Raw genomic sequence first — 13,635 nt, forward strand, 5'->3', positions numbered from 1 at the left:
ATTTTTTTTTTTTACATCTTGGTCGACCAAGTCTATCGACCAAACAATTGACCAGTCGACTAAATGCGGTCAGCCCTAAAAGAAAAGCAGAGAAAGACCGGGAGAAAAGAAGAAATGAGCGAGAAGAGAGAGATCGAGAACAAGAACGAAAACGAGAGAACAGAGGCAAAACGGAAGCTCCAAATGAACTCATCAAGCCAAAGGGCCCATCCCTCCTGTCCAAAATACTCGTTGAAGATGTGGCTTAGCCCGACTGTAATTACACTGCCAATGGCTACCGTTTGGGGACAACATTTCTCAGAATGAGGACATGTTTATAGATGTATTGTCTTCTCATATTCTATTCATTTCAATCCCAAAGCAACGGATTCAGCCTGTGTGTGTGTGTGGTGTGTGTGTGTGTCTGTGTTTACTTGTTCAGTTCCCAGCTCCCCTATAAACTCTTCTCAATAATTCATAATGGAAAGTTGGCTGTTAAAATTCAGCATGGTGCACACATAATAAAATTGGGCATGGTATGACCCATTTCATATTACAAGGAAATCAGGTGGCTAGTCAAAGTGGACTGTGATTTAAGGTCAGGTAAAATATCAACTTGGTTGACTGCTTGATTGTCTTCAGTCAATACAAGAGTGCTGAATTATGAATGTGAATGATGTGATGTTTGTATTGGGGTTGATAATAGTCATTTTTATATGAAAGTCTGAAAACGGAAGGCTGTTGGAGTGAAAGGGAGACCTGTAATGGAAACGCTAAAGACAGACCACAGCTACTGTAGGATGAATATGCAGAGTAGGGAAACGCTAAAGACAGACCACAGCTACTGTAGGATGAATAGGCAGAGTAGGGAAACGCTAAAGACAGACCACAGCTACTGTAGGATGAATAGGCAGAGTAGGGAAACGCTAAAGACAGACCACAGCTACTGTAGGATGAATAGGCAGAGTAGGGAAACGCTAAAGACAGACCACAGCTACTGTAGGATGAATAGGCAGAGTAGGGAAACGCTAAAGACAGACCACAGCTACTGTAGGATAAATGGGCAGAGTCGGGAAACCACAAGAATGTGCATCTGTGAGAATCAAATCAAATTTGTCACATGCGCAGAATACAACAGGTTTTCATTACGGTGAAACGTTTACTTACAAGCCCTTAACCAACAATGCAGTTAAGAAAAGTGTTAAGAAAGTATTTACTAAATAAACTGAAGTACATACATACGTGAGTGTGTGTGTGTGTGTGTGTGTGTGTGTGTGTGTGTGTGTGTGTGTGTGTGTGTGTGTGTGTGTGTGCTCTCTCCAGTTAATTGAAATGGCTTCTGTCCAAGGAAGAGCGAGTGACTGTCAGCAACACGTGACGATCACCCTGGAATGGCCTTACGGAATAGCCTTCCGCAGGCTACGCACACACAAACAGACACAAACAGACACACACACACACACACACAGAATCGAGGAAATGAGAGGAGGCCTCATCCGTGGATAACAGTCTATCAAAAGCCATGATGGTACTTCTGCTGGAGCAGCAAATAGCAACAAATGGCATCTAATCAAATCACAACACTGTCATGTACACCAGATGACAATTGTGTCTTCCACCAATCCACCTATGGAAAATGTTAGGTCCATTTCCTCATCATCAACACAACATTGAATAGCCACAATTAATTATAAAAAAATGGACAAATTCAAACCAGGCACTGTATGTATCAAGCGTCTCAGAGTAGGAGTGCTGATCTAGGATCAGGTCCCCCCTGTCCAAGTAATCTTATTCATTGTGATCTAAAAAGGCCAAACTGATCATAAAATCCAGGCAGAGTGACGCTGAAACTCACTTTTTCACTTTAAAAATGTATGCCAAGGAAAAACCACTGATTAAAGTTGAACAAACTATACACTTACATGCAGAAGTCTATTTTTTAACAATTGCCACTGAAAATGTCACTAAAACACAAATCTCCATCAGTTTTGTGTGTACACGTTTTACCAAAACTCTGTTAAATGTCTACTTCGAATTAAGATTCAAAGATGTCTACAGAAAGAATGGGGTGTCCGCTATGATATGACAACTTGAGTTTGAAAAAAAATAGATATATTTTCGCTATTGAACTACAGTAAGTGAAGTGGATCAACACCCGGAAACAGAACGACATCATGGGTCCTTGATCTGTACTTAACAGAAATGCGTAATTTTGAATGTCATTCTCTTCATGGTGATGCATCCTAATTATGTACACAAAAATGTAGAAAAACGCAATATCCTCCTTATTCTAATGAGCTCCGAACCAAACAAGACCAAATGTGGTTGGTCCAGACTAGAGGTCCACCGATTATGATTTTTCAACGCCGATACCGATTATTGGAGGGCCCCAAAAAAATAAACCCGCCACCGATTAAATCGGCCGATTTTTAAATATTTGTATTTATTTGTAATAATCACAATTACAACAATACTGAATGAACACTTATTTTAACTTAATATAATACATAAATACTATCAATTTAGCCTCAAATAAATAATGAAACATGTTCAATTTGGTTTAAATAATGCAAAAACAAAGTGTTGGAGAAGAAAGTAAAAGTGCAATATGTGCCATGTAAAAAAGCTAACGTTTAAGTTCCTTGCTCAGAACATGGGAACATATGAAAGCTGGTGGTTCCTTTTAACGTGAGTCTTCAATATTCCCAGGTAAGAAGTTTTAGGTTGTAGTTATTATAGGAATCTCTCTATACGATTTGTATTTCATATACCTTTGACTATTATTGGGTGTTCTTATAGGCACTTTAGTATTGCCAGTGTAACAGTATAGCTTCCATCCCTCTCCTCGCGCCTACCTGGGCTCGAACCAGGAACACATTGACAACAGCCACCCTCGAAGCAGCGTTACCCATGTAGAGCAAGGGGAACAACTACTCCAAGTCTCAGAGCGAGTGACGTTTGAAACACTATTAGCGCGCACCCATTTACTAGCGAGCCATTTCACATCGGTTACACCAGCCTAATCTTGGGAGTTGATAGGCTTGAAGTCATGAACAGCGCAATGCTTGTAGAATTGTGAAGAGCTGCTGGCAAAACGCACAAAGGTGCTGTTTGAATGAATACTTACGAGCCTGCCATCGCTCAGTCAGACTGCTCTATCAAATCATAGACTTAATTATAACATAATAACACACAGAAATACGAGCCTTAGGTCATTAATACGGTCGAATCCGGAAACTATCATCTCGAAAACAAAACGTTTATTCTTTCAGTGAAATACGGAACCGTTACGTATTTTATCTAACGGGTGGCATTCCTAAGTCTAAATATTCCTGTTACATTGCACAACCTTCAATGTTATGTCATAATTATGTACAATTCTGGCAAATTAATTACAGCCTTTGTTAGGAATAAATGGACTTCACACAGTCCGCAATGAGCCAGGCAGCCCAAACTGCTGTATATACCCTGACTGCTTGCATGGAACGCTAGAGAAGTGACACAAATTCATGTTAGCAGGCAATATTAACTAAATATGCAGGTTTAAAAATATATACTTGTGTATTGACTTTAAAGAAAGGCATTGATGTTTATGGTTAGGTACAGTGGGGGAAAAAGTATTTGATCCCCTGCTGATTTTGTACGTTTGCCCACTGATAAAGAAAGGATCAGTCTATAATTTCAATGGTAGGTTTATTTGAACAGTGAGAGACAGAATAACAACAAAAATATCCAGAAAAACGCATGTCAAAAATGTTATAAATTGATTAGCATTTTAATGAGGGAAATAGGTATTTGACCCCCTCTCAATCAGAAAGATTTCTGGCTCCCATGTGTCTTTTATACAGGTAACGAGCTGAGATTAGGAGCACACTCTTAAAGTCCTCCTAACCGCAGCGTGTTACCTGTAAAAAAGACTCACGTCCACAGAAGCAATCAATCAGATTCCAAACTCTCCACCATGGCCAAGACCAAAGAGCTCTCCAAGGATGTCAGAAACAAGATTGTAGACCTACACAAGGCTGGAATGGGCTACAAGACCATCGCCAAGCAGCTTGGTGAGAAGGTGACAACAGTTGGTGCGATTATTCGCAAATGGAAGAAACACAAAAGAACTGTCAATCTCCCTCGGCCTGGGGCTCCATGCAAGATCTCACCTCGTGGAGTTGCAATGATCATGAGAACGGTGAGGAATCAGCCCAGAACTACACGGGAGGATCTTGTCAATGATCTCAAGGCAGCTGGGACCATAGTCACCAAGAAAACAATTGGTAACACACTACGCCGTGAAGGACTGAAATCCTGCAGCGCCCGCAAGGTCCCCCTGCTCAAGAATACATATACAGGCCCGTCTGAAGTCTGCCAATGAACATCTGAATGATTCAGAGGACAACTGGTGAAAGTGTTGTGGTCAGATGAGACCAAAATGGAGCTCTTTGGCATCAACTCAACTCGCAGTGTTTGGAGGAGGAATGCTGCCTATGACCCCAAGAACACCATCTCCACCGTCAAACATGGAGGTGGAAACATTATGCTTTGGGGGTGTTTTTCTGCTAAGGGGACAGGACAACTTCATCGCATCATTTGACGGGGCCATGTACTGTCAAATCTTGGGTGAGAACCTCCTTCCCTCAGCCAGGGCATTGAAAATGGGTCGTGGATGGGTATTCCAGCATGACAATGACCCAAAACACACGGGGAAGGCAACCAAGGAGTAGCTCAAGAAGAAGCACATTAAGGTCCTGGAGCGGCCTAGCCAGTCTCCAGACCTTAATCCCATAGAAAATCTGTGGAGGGAGCTGAAGGTTCGAGTTGCCAAACGTTAGCCTCGAAACCTTAATGACTTGGAGAAGATCTGCAAAGAGGAGTGGGACAAAATCCCTCCTGAGATGTGTGCAAACCTGGTGGCCAACTACAAGAAACATCTGACCTCTGTGATTGCCAACAAGGGTTTTGCCACCAAGTACTAAGTCATGTTTTGCAGAGGGGTCAAATACTTATTTCCCTCATTAAAATGGAAATCATTTTATAACGTTTTTTGACATGTGTTTTTCTGGATTTTTTTGTTGTTATTATGTCTCTCACTGTTCATATAAACCTACCATTAAAATGATACACTGATCATTTCTTACATTTACATTTCAGTCATTTAGCAGACGCTCTTATCCAGAGTGACTTACAGTAGTGAATGCATACATTTCATACATTTTTTTCTCTGTACTGGTCCCCCGTGGGAATCGAACCCACAACCCTGGCGTTGCAAACACCATGCTCTACCAACTGAGCCACACAGGACTTTGTAAGTGGGCAAACATACAAAAATCACCAGGGGATCAAATACTTTTTTCCCCCACTATACATTGGTGCAACGACAGTGCTTTTTTCACAAATACGCTTGTTAAATCATCACCGTTTGTCGGTTTGTGATTCGATGAGAAATTAACAGGCACCGCATCGATTATATGCAACGCAGGACACGTTAGATAAACTAGTAATATCATCAACCATGTGTAGTTAACTAGTGATTATGTTAAGATTGATAGTTATTTATAAAATAAGTTTAATGCTAGCTAGCAACTTACCTTGGCTTCTTGCTGTTCTCATGGAGTGCAATGTAAGGCATGTGGTTAGAGTGTTGGACTAGTAACCGGAAGGTTGCAAAAACGAATCCCCCCTGAACAAGGCACTTAACCCCCGTTCCTAGGTAGTCATTGAAAATAAGAATGTGTTCTTAATCGGACTTGCCTAGTTAAATAAAGGTGTAATTAATATATATATATATATATATATATATATAAATAAAAATCGGCCATTCCGATTAATCTGTCGACCTCTAGTCCAGACTGGACCAAATCTGTACCAGTCATAGACATCTATGTTTCAGAAGTTTAGACTTCACAGAAGAGCACAGTGAAGTACAGGAGTGCACAGCCCAGCACAGGGGGCGGTAGGTAGCCAAGCGATTAGAGAGCAGAGCCAGCAACCGGAGGGTTTGCCAGTTCAAATCCTAGATGCCATTGCCTGCCATTGTGCCCTTGAGCAAGGCACTTATCCCCCCACAAAACATCTCTCCAGGCACCCAGTGAGGCAGCCTCCTCACACCTCTACAAAACTACTCTACTGTACTCTACTGAAACCTTGGTTTGTGACTACTATGATTTCTCCATTGTGGCGAATTCAATTGCAGTCATTCTGTTACAGATTTTTCAGTCACTATTATCGATTTGGAGTGATGCGTCAGCAAACAATTTCTGCAAAATTAAATATAAAAATGTTGATATTAGTTGGCCTTCAACATTGAACAAAAATATATGCACAACATGAGCTGAAATAAATCAAATTTTAAAAATCACAGAAATGTTCCGCACACACAAATAGCTCAGATTTTGTCCACAAAGCATTTCTCCTTTGCCAAGATAATTCATCCACCTTACAGGTCTGGCATATCAAGAAACTGATTAAACAGCATGATCATTACGCCGGTGCACCTTGTGCTGGGGACAATAAAAAGCTTCTCTCAAATCTTCAGTTTTGTCACAACACAATGCCACAAATGTCTCAAGTTATTGGGGAGCATGTAATTGGTATGCTGAATGCAGTAATGTCCAACAGAGATTTGAATTTTCATTTCTCTACCATAAGCCACCTCCAACGTCATTTTAGAGAATTTGCCAGTACATCCCACCCGCCTCACAACCGCAGACCAATCAGAATCACTGATTGGCTGGGCCTGGTTCCCCCATGGGTGGACCTGGTTCCCCCGTGGGTGGACCTATGCCTTCCCAGGCCCACCCAGAGTGCACACCTGCCCAGTTGTGTAATCCATAGATTAAGGCCTAATGTATGCATTTCAATTGACTGATTTCCTTCTATGAACTGCAACTCAGTAAAATCTTTTAAATTGTTGCTTCAATATTTTTTTGTTCAGTATAATACCTTAAAAAACATATACTAGAATAAGTCTTAAGACCCCTTTTCCATCTGTGTGAGCAGAAATCAAAGCCTTTGCTTATTCCAAATTTTCAGGAACGAAAATGGTTGAAAAAAATGTATCTATACCTTTATTTCCCAAAAAATATAGACTTCTAGCTTTCATTTGACACTAAATTTGATATGCTCCTATAAACGTGTTGGTGCTCATGTATCCTTCTACATGGAAATGACCATCAGTTTGCCTACTCTGAGACGCTTGATACACACAGCCTCAGGACACACTCCCAAAAAGGAGCGAGAAAGACAGACAACCTATTTTGAGTTGTGAGGTAATTTGGTTCTTACACTTCTGAACACGCTTCACAACACCTTGTGATGCTCGCAATAGCGCTATTCTCATCTCACCCGGCCAGTGAACACCCACGGGATTAGTATTTTTCTAGTTTGTGCCGTAAACCGACGACAGCCATGAAAGAGACTGACTTCCATTTCAATACGATGCCTCTCTCTCTGCCCTTCTCTCCCTCTGCCTCTCTGGAGCGGCAACATCGCAGCAAGATGTGAAATTAACTCCCGGCGTTGGGTTGGGGATCTAACAATTGCAAGCCATCGAGTTAAAGAGCCTTTAAAGGAAGTTTAACACAGTCTTTACAGAAACTTGATGTGGAGGGAGACGCATCATGATGAGGCAACTTGAGGCCATGTAACTACTTTCCAGACATTAAACCCCCCCCCCCCCCCCATGGGCCTCATTGGACAAAGTAGTCCCTTGAGGTAACTGTATAAAAATACTGTATGCCTACAATACACCCCTTTTTAATTTGTAATGTTCAGTAACATTGCACCAATGGAACACATGACACCTGTTTCACATACCCACATCTGTGGTGGCTAGTTACCAGCACAGGGCTGATTGGCAATGCCCAGGGGAGTAGTATTCTACGCCAGGCTGGAACAAGACAGCAATCAGGCAAAAGCAGCAGCTTGCCGAGAGGGAGGCTAAATCCCAATTCAGACGGCAGATAAAGGAGCGGCTGATTAAATCAACGTAGACAGCAGATGGGGCACGGAGAGCAGCGTTTGACACACCGAATGGGAGCCAGCTGAAACCCCCCTGCTAATTTCAGGGGACATTAGTTCAAATTAAGCCAGGGTTATGTTCATTAGGGCATACCGTAGCGGGAATGTATTGGTTCCGTTGGCTCTGATGGTTGGACCATAGTGCTAGCAACAGAAGTTATGAGGTTTGATTCCCACATGAGCCACATACTTACTGAATGCGTGAACTGTAAATAACTTTCATAAATGACTGTGAATGATGATTCATCAGAAGACAAGCTAACACAAGTGGATGTTCGATCACACAGCCCTACCCACAACACTGACGGAGTGAGTGAGTGCCACTAAAGCGGAAAGGTAGATGACCTCTCAATTGGCACACTCGAGAATTTCATCAACTTTACAATGAACTTCGCTAATTGACTTTTTGATAGGCACAGACGCTTTCTCTGTCACTGTTCTGGGAACATCACCATTCATCAACTAACATAACATACACGAAAACAAATGAGCTTCTATCATCCACTTCTATAGAGTACATTCCCTGTGATGGCTAGCAGCCATCCATATTCAAATTCAAAACACATATACTCCACTACCTGAAATAACCTTCTCTGCCAGAGAGTGAGATGGCTCAGTGATAAAGGGTGTAGAAATAGACAGTTGTTACACTTTTGGCCTTTACTCACTTCAACTCACACAGAATAAGAGCTTATGTCCCAAAACCAGAAAAGGGAATTGGATTCTATTTTTTCTTTGCAAAGAATACCATCCACAACCTTAGGACTATAAGCTTTTACGTCAGACCAGCGTTATAATCCCTCCAGTTATAGCCGAAGCTGGAAAGCGGAGAAATTTCAAGCACGGCAAAACGCATTTCATTTTAATTTTTTTCGAAAGGGATAGAGAAACCCCGCATCTCAGTTATTTTAAAACCTTCACAAAAGGAAAGGAAACAGGCTGCTTTGAGGTCGCAAGGTGTGTTTGAACAGTTCGCTGTGGATGCGTCGCAAATGACATCCTATTCCCTATACCATTTGGGATGCATAACAAGTCTTTCTAAGAATGTCCATGATCCTGAACCACTGTTCACGGTAAAGAAAACAGGTTTCTGGTGTACGCAGAAGTCGGCCCTAGACACTGCTCCGAGGTCAGTTCAACATATTTCCTGATGATTCAAGTTAACATTACTGGGTTGGAGAAACCTTAGAGACACCTTATTGTGAATTTTCCAAAATGCCTCAGGTCATGCACGCATTAGTATCACATATCTGCAACATTAGTAAGTATTGAGCAATGGTGGAAATCAGGCTTGTTGCCCTCGGTAAGAATGATGAATCATCACCCTTTTAAATGCCAACAGATCTGTAGGACCTAGATGGGAGGAGTGACATCTTGAGAGATAGACTAATGAACTGTCTGTGTGCTCTGAAATGAATCACTGTTCCATCCTCTGACTGGAATAAACAGGCGTGGTGGCTGATAAATTACTATGGGAAATGGCAAAGCATGACGTTAACGGCCTAGAATATGAGCCAAGATCAATTTAGCATTTCCTCCCTAATGGTTAACGTTAGGATTTGGGGTGGGTAAGCTGATCCAAGATCTGTGCCTAAGGATGACAGGATCTGATTGGTGTGGGTGGAACAAGGTGACTTGGTCAAGTGAAAATATACAGTGGGGGATAAGATAGGAGATGGGGTTCACAGAACTTTTCTTATACGTTATCCAAACATTTTCAACCCACAGTAGTAACACATGAACGTACATGCTTTCGTGAATAGAAACATGCTGTAAAAACAAGTTGGAAAATTCCACAGTAATAATTTGCCACATTTCCAGAGTTACCATCTGCACTACGCTGAGGTAACATGTCACTAGAGGCCAGAGCCAGGCCAATCACTTCCCAGAAAGAGACAACACAAAGAGAGGGGTGACCTCGCATGTCCCCATTACCACACACACACACTTCATTAAGCCAGTGGCCCTGGGGTTTTCAGACAAAACAGACTTGGCCAGAGAAGATATCTGGCCTGAGGACACTTCCTCCCCCGGTCAGGAAGCAGCCATTCATGTTATCAGAGACATGGCCGACTCCCAACTCAATGCATAGTCATGATAAGCGCAATTTGTTTGAACGAGAGAAGGAAAGAAAGCAATCTTCCCGACGACAAGTCAATGTGAGAACTGAAGGCTAGTGACAATGGGTGTCAACACACGTTGTTGACAACGTTATGTGCCCTTCCAATGACTCCGTCACACGTGTTGACTGTGACAAGAAACCTTCAAGAGACAAAGATATCTCTCTTTATATTCTCTCTGCCCTTACATTCCATAGTTCACTAGAGGCTCAAGGTTTAACTGAGCCACACACAAAGTTCAGAAGCAATTATAAAAATGCGTGACTTCCTTACATCTTACAGTTGTGCTGCTCTGTGTCCTACCAGCCTATTAGGAATAGGTACTGTGCCTTCAGTGACACTATTTTGCATGTTAGTCAGTAAGCTATTAGTGTCTGATGTGAGAAATAGACCATTGAAGAGAAAACACACAAACATCTTTTTAAATCACTTCGAAGACTCACAATGAAAAAAAAAAACTATTCTGTCACTGTCTTCACTTTGACCATACTCTCGGTCAAAATGACTGACTGGGTGCCGAGTTGAACCCACGCTGGAAGACAAAAAGTGTTGCTTAATGCCAAACAGAGAAACTGAGCCCTCAGTCAATGAACCTGTGAACCTGTCCCTCTGTTATGAAACTGCTGATACCAAATAAAGCGTTTTGGCTGACACGCGTTATTAAAATGTTGAGGGAGTTTATGGAAAGTACATGTTTTTATGTCCCGTGTTCCATTGGGTTGAAATTCTGAGAAGACCAGAGCAGTTGTTCTAAGAAAACCGAGCAACACTCATGCATTTCTAATGGACAATGTCGCAAGGACCAAGGCAGGAGGATTGCAGAAATGCAATCAACATGAGTGACAACACCATAAGGTGTTATTACCATAATTTACATTGAAGACGTCACGGGCATGACAGCTATGCAGGCCTACAACTATATTATCTAGGCAACGGTGTGAGATGGAGGACAAACTGACACATTGACTGATCAGAGAAGAATGATTCCCCCTTTTCACCGAGGACTACAAGCATGCACAGATGACTGGCTGAGAATTAAGTGTAACTAAACAGATTCTTAGGGGAGGTGCTGCTCATTCCTTTGAATAAAGATGAGCGTCGTGGACCCAACTGTGCTCAAGCAGGAGCAGAATTATGCTACAGCAACCTAAAACAGCATTAGGTCTACAAAATAGTCCACAAAATATAGCAACATATTATTAATTATGTTCATAACAGTGGCCTATACGATTATGGTGCAATATTACTGTGTCATCATTATTGATTAATTGATTTGAGTTCGCCATACCCTAATAGGCTATACGCTAAACGGTAGTTACAACAGCCCCATCCTGAGGTATAGTCTCAAAGCCATTGATCAGTAACAGTAGCCCAGTGACCTCTAGACTCATATACTATTTCATATAAAGTTTGAGTCAATTGCCTCTAGCTTGCTGAAAACATTAATGGGTGTTTATATGTTCATCGCAGATTATAAGTGTTGAATTTACTTCCGTTCTATCGTTTTTCTTAAATGTAGTCTAATAAGCAGATCTGGTGTGTGTTCATCACACATGGCACCTATGACACATGAACATGGCATTTACTTTCAAATAGCCTCAATGATCAGTCTGTGTGTGGATAGGTTAGGCTGGCTTACTGCAAGACAAAACATATTATCTAAAATGTTACTTCTTCCACTCCGCCCTTCCGATCTGTTCCTCTTCTCGCACAATAAAGTTGGCTGAAAGTCAAGTTGAATGTTGTTTGACAAATTTAAACATCATCAAACAATGGAAATGATAGATGACTACCTGTTACAATTGTACACAAACATTGTTATACACTTACCTCCTCAACAGTCAGCGGCATGCATATCCTGTACTCCTTGAGCAACATCGTATTTGATGAAGTCTCTTCTTGTTTTACAATGTAGTCTGTCGAACAAGTTATGACCGCCAAAGCTTTAGCTAATAAAAACGCAGAATGTGGCAATGCATGTGGATTGCCTTGAAAAGAGATGACCACTGCGAGTTGTCTTGTCTCATCGGAACGAATGGAATTTTCACTAGGAATTTCTCACAAGCAGCGTTCAAAAACTAGCCTCTTTTTTTATTTTTATTCCGGACAGGACGTGGGTAAAGAAAAGCGTAAAACCGTACCTAACTAGGATATGCCCTCTGCGAAATACATGAGATTCGATTGAAAATCTGCCAAACAGATGTTGCTTTCAAACGTGGGCGGTAACAAAACGGTCAAATTGCTTTAGCTGCAGCTTTCTCAAAACAAAAATAAATAAATACGAGGTTTATCAACAACAACAAAAAACGAGGGTCAGGTCCGTCCTTGCGTAGACTAATTGGCTAAAATGTGCTCTTCCTCACGCTTCTGTGTTCCTGCACATACGAGTCTTCTTCACTTAGGCTTAGCTTTATGTTGCGGTGTCCTCTCTTCGGATGTGAAGAAATGCAAGCAAATGCTACGAGCTCTTCCTTTGGCTGTCGTTTCTCACTCAGTGCGACGACGAGCTTCTTCGTTGCTGCCACGGAAACATGCAGCCAGCACAAACCACGCGGGCAGGAAACAAGAAGCGTGAAAGCAAGCGCATCAGAGTTCATGCTCCTTTTACATTACATTACATTTAAGTCATTTAGCAGACGCTCTTATCCAGAGCGACTTACAAATTGGTGCATTCACCTTATGATATCCAGTGGAACAACCACTTTACAATAGTGCATCTAAATCTTTTAAGGGGGGGGGGGGGGTTAGAAGGATTACTTTATCCTATCCTAGGTATTCCTTAAAGAGGTGGGGTTTCAGGTGTCTCCGGAAGGTGGTGATTGACTCCGCTGTCCTGGCGTCGTGAGGGAGCTTGTTCCACCATTGGGGTGCCAGAGCAGCGAACAGTTTTGACTGGGCTGAGCGGGAACTGTGCTTCCTCAGAGGTAGGGGGGCCAGCAGGCCAGAGGTGGATGAACGCAGTGCCCTTGTTTGGGTGTAGGGCCTGATCAGAGCCTGAAGGTATGGAGGTGCCGTTCCCTTCACAGCTCCGTAGGCAATCACCATGGTCTTGTAGCGGATGCGAGTTTCAACTGGAAGCCAGTGGAGAGAGCGGAGGAGCGGGGTGACGTGAGAGAACTTGGGAAGGTTGAACACCAGACGGGCTGCGGCGTTCTGGATGAGTTGTAGGGGTTTAATGGCACAGGCAGGGAGCCCAGCCAACAGCGAGTTGCAGTAATCCAGACGGGAGATGACAAGTGCCTGGATTAGGACCTGCGCCGCTTCCTGTGTGAGGCAGGGTCGTACTCTGCGAATGTTGTAGAGCATGAACCTACAGGATCGGGTCACCGCCTTGATGTTAGTGGAGAACGACAGGGTGTTGTCCAGGATCACGCCAAGGTTCTTAGCACTCTGGGAGGAGGACACAAGGGAGTTGTCAACCGTGATGGCGAGATCATGGAACGGGCAGTCCTTCCCCGGGAGGAAGAGCAGCTCCGTCTTGCCGAGGTTCAGCTTGAGGTGGTGATCCGTCATCCACACTGAT

General features: G+C 42.6%; 1 protein-coding gene across 1 annotated transcript in view; it reads right to left on the minus strand.

Annotated features, from left to right (window-relative positions):
- Positions 1–12,680, minus strand: part of LOC106585713 (cytoplasmic phosphatidylinositol transfer protein 1) — a 77,160-nt gene extending 64,480 nt beyond the window's left edge. Inside the window, exon 1 of the mRNA XM_014172239.3 lies at positions 11,943–12,680. Coding sequence (XP_014027714.3) covers positions 11,943–11,990 — 48 coding nt within the window. The 5' untranslated portion in view covers positions 11,991–12,680. The remainder of the gene's footprint in view (positions 1–11,942) is intronic.
- Positions 12,681–13,635: the final 955 nt, after the last annotated feature.

This window comes from Salmo salar, chromosome 02 (assembly GCF_965601325.2).
Source record: "Salmo salar chromosome 02, fSalSal1, whole genome shotgun sequence".
NCBI lineage: Eukaryota > Metazoa > Chordata > Actinopteri > Salmoniformes > Salmonidae > Salmo > Salmo salar.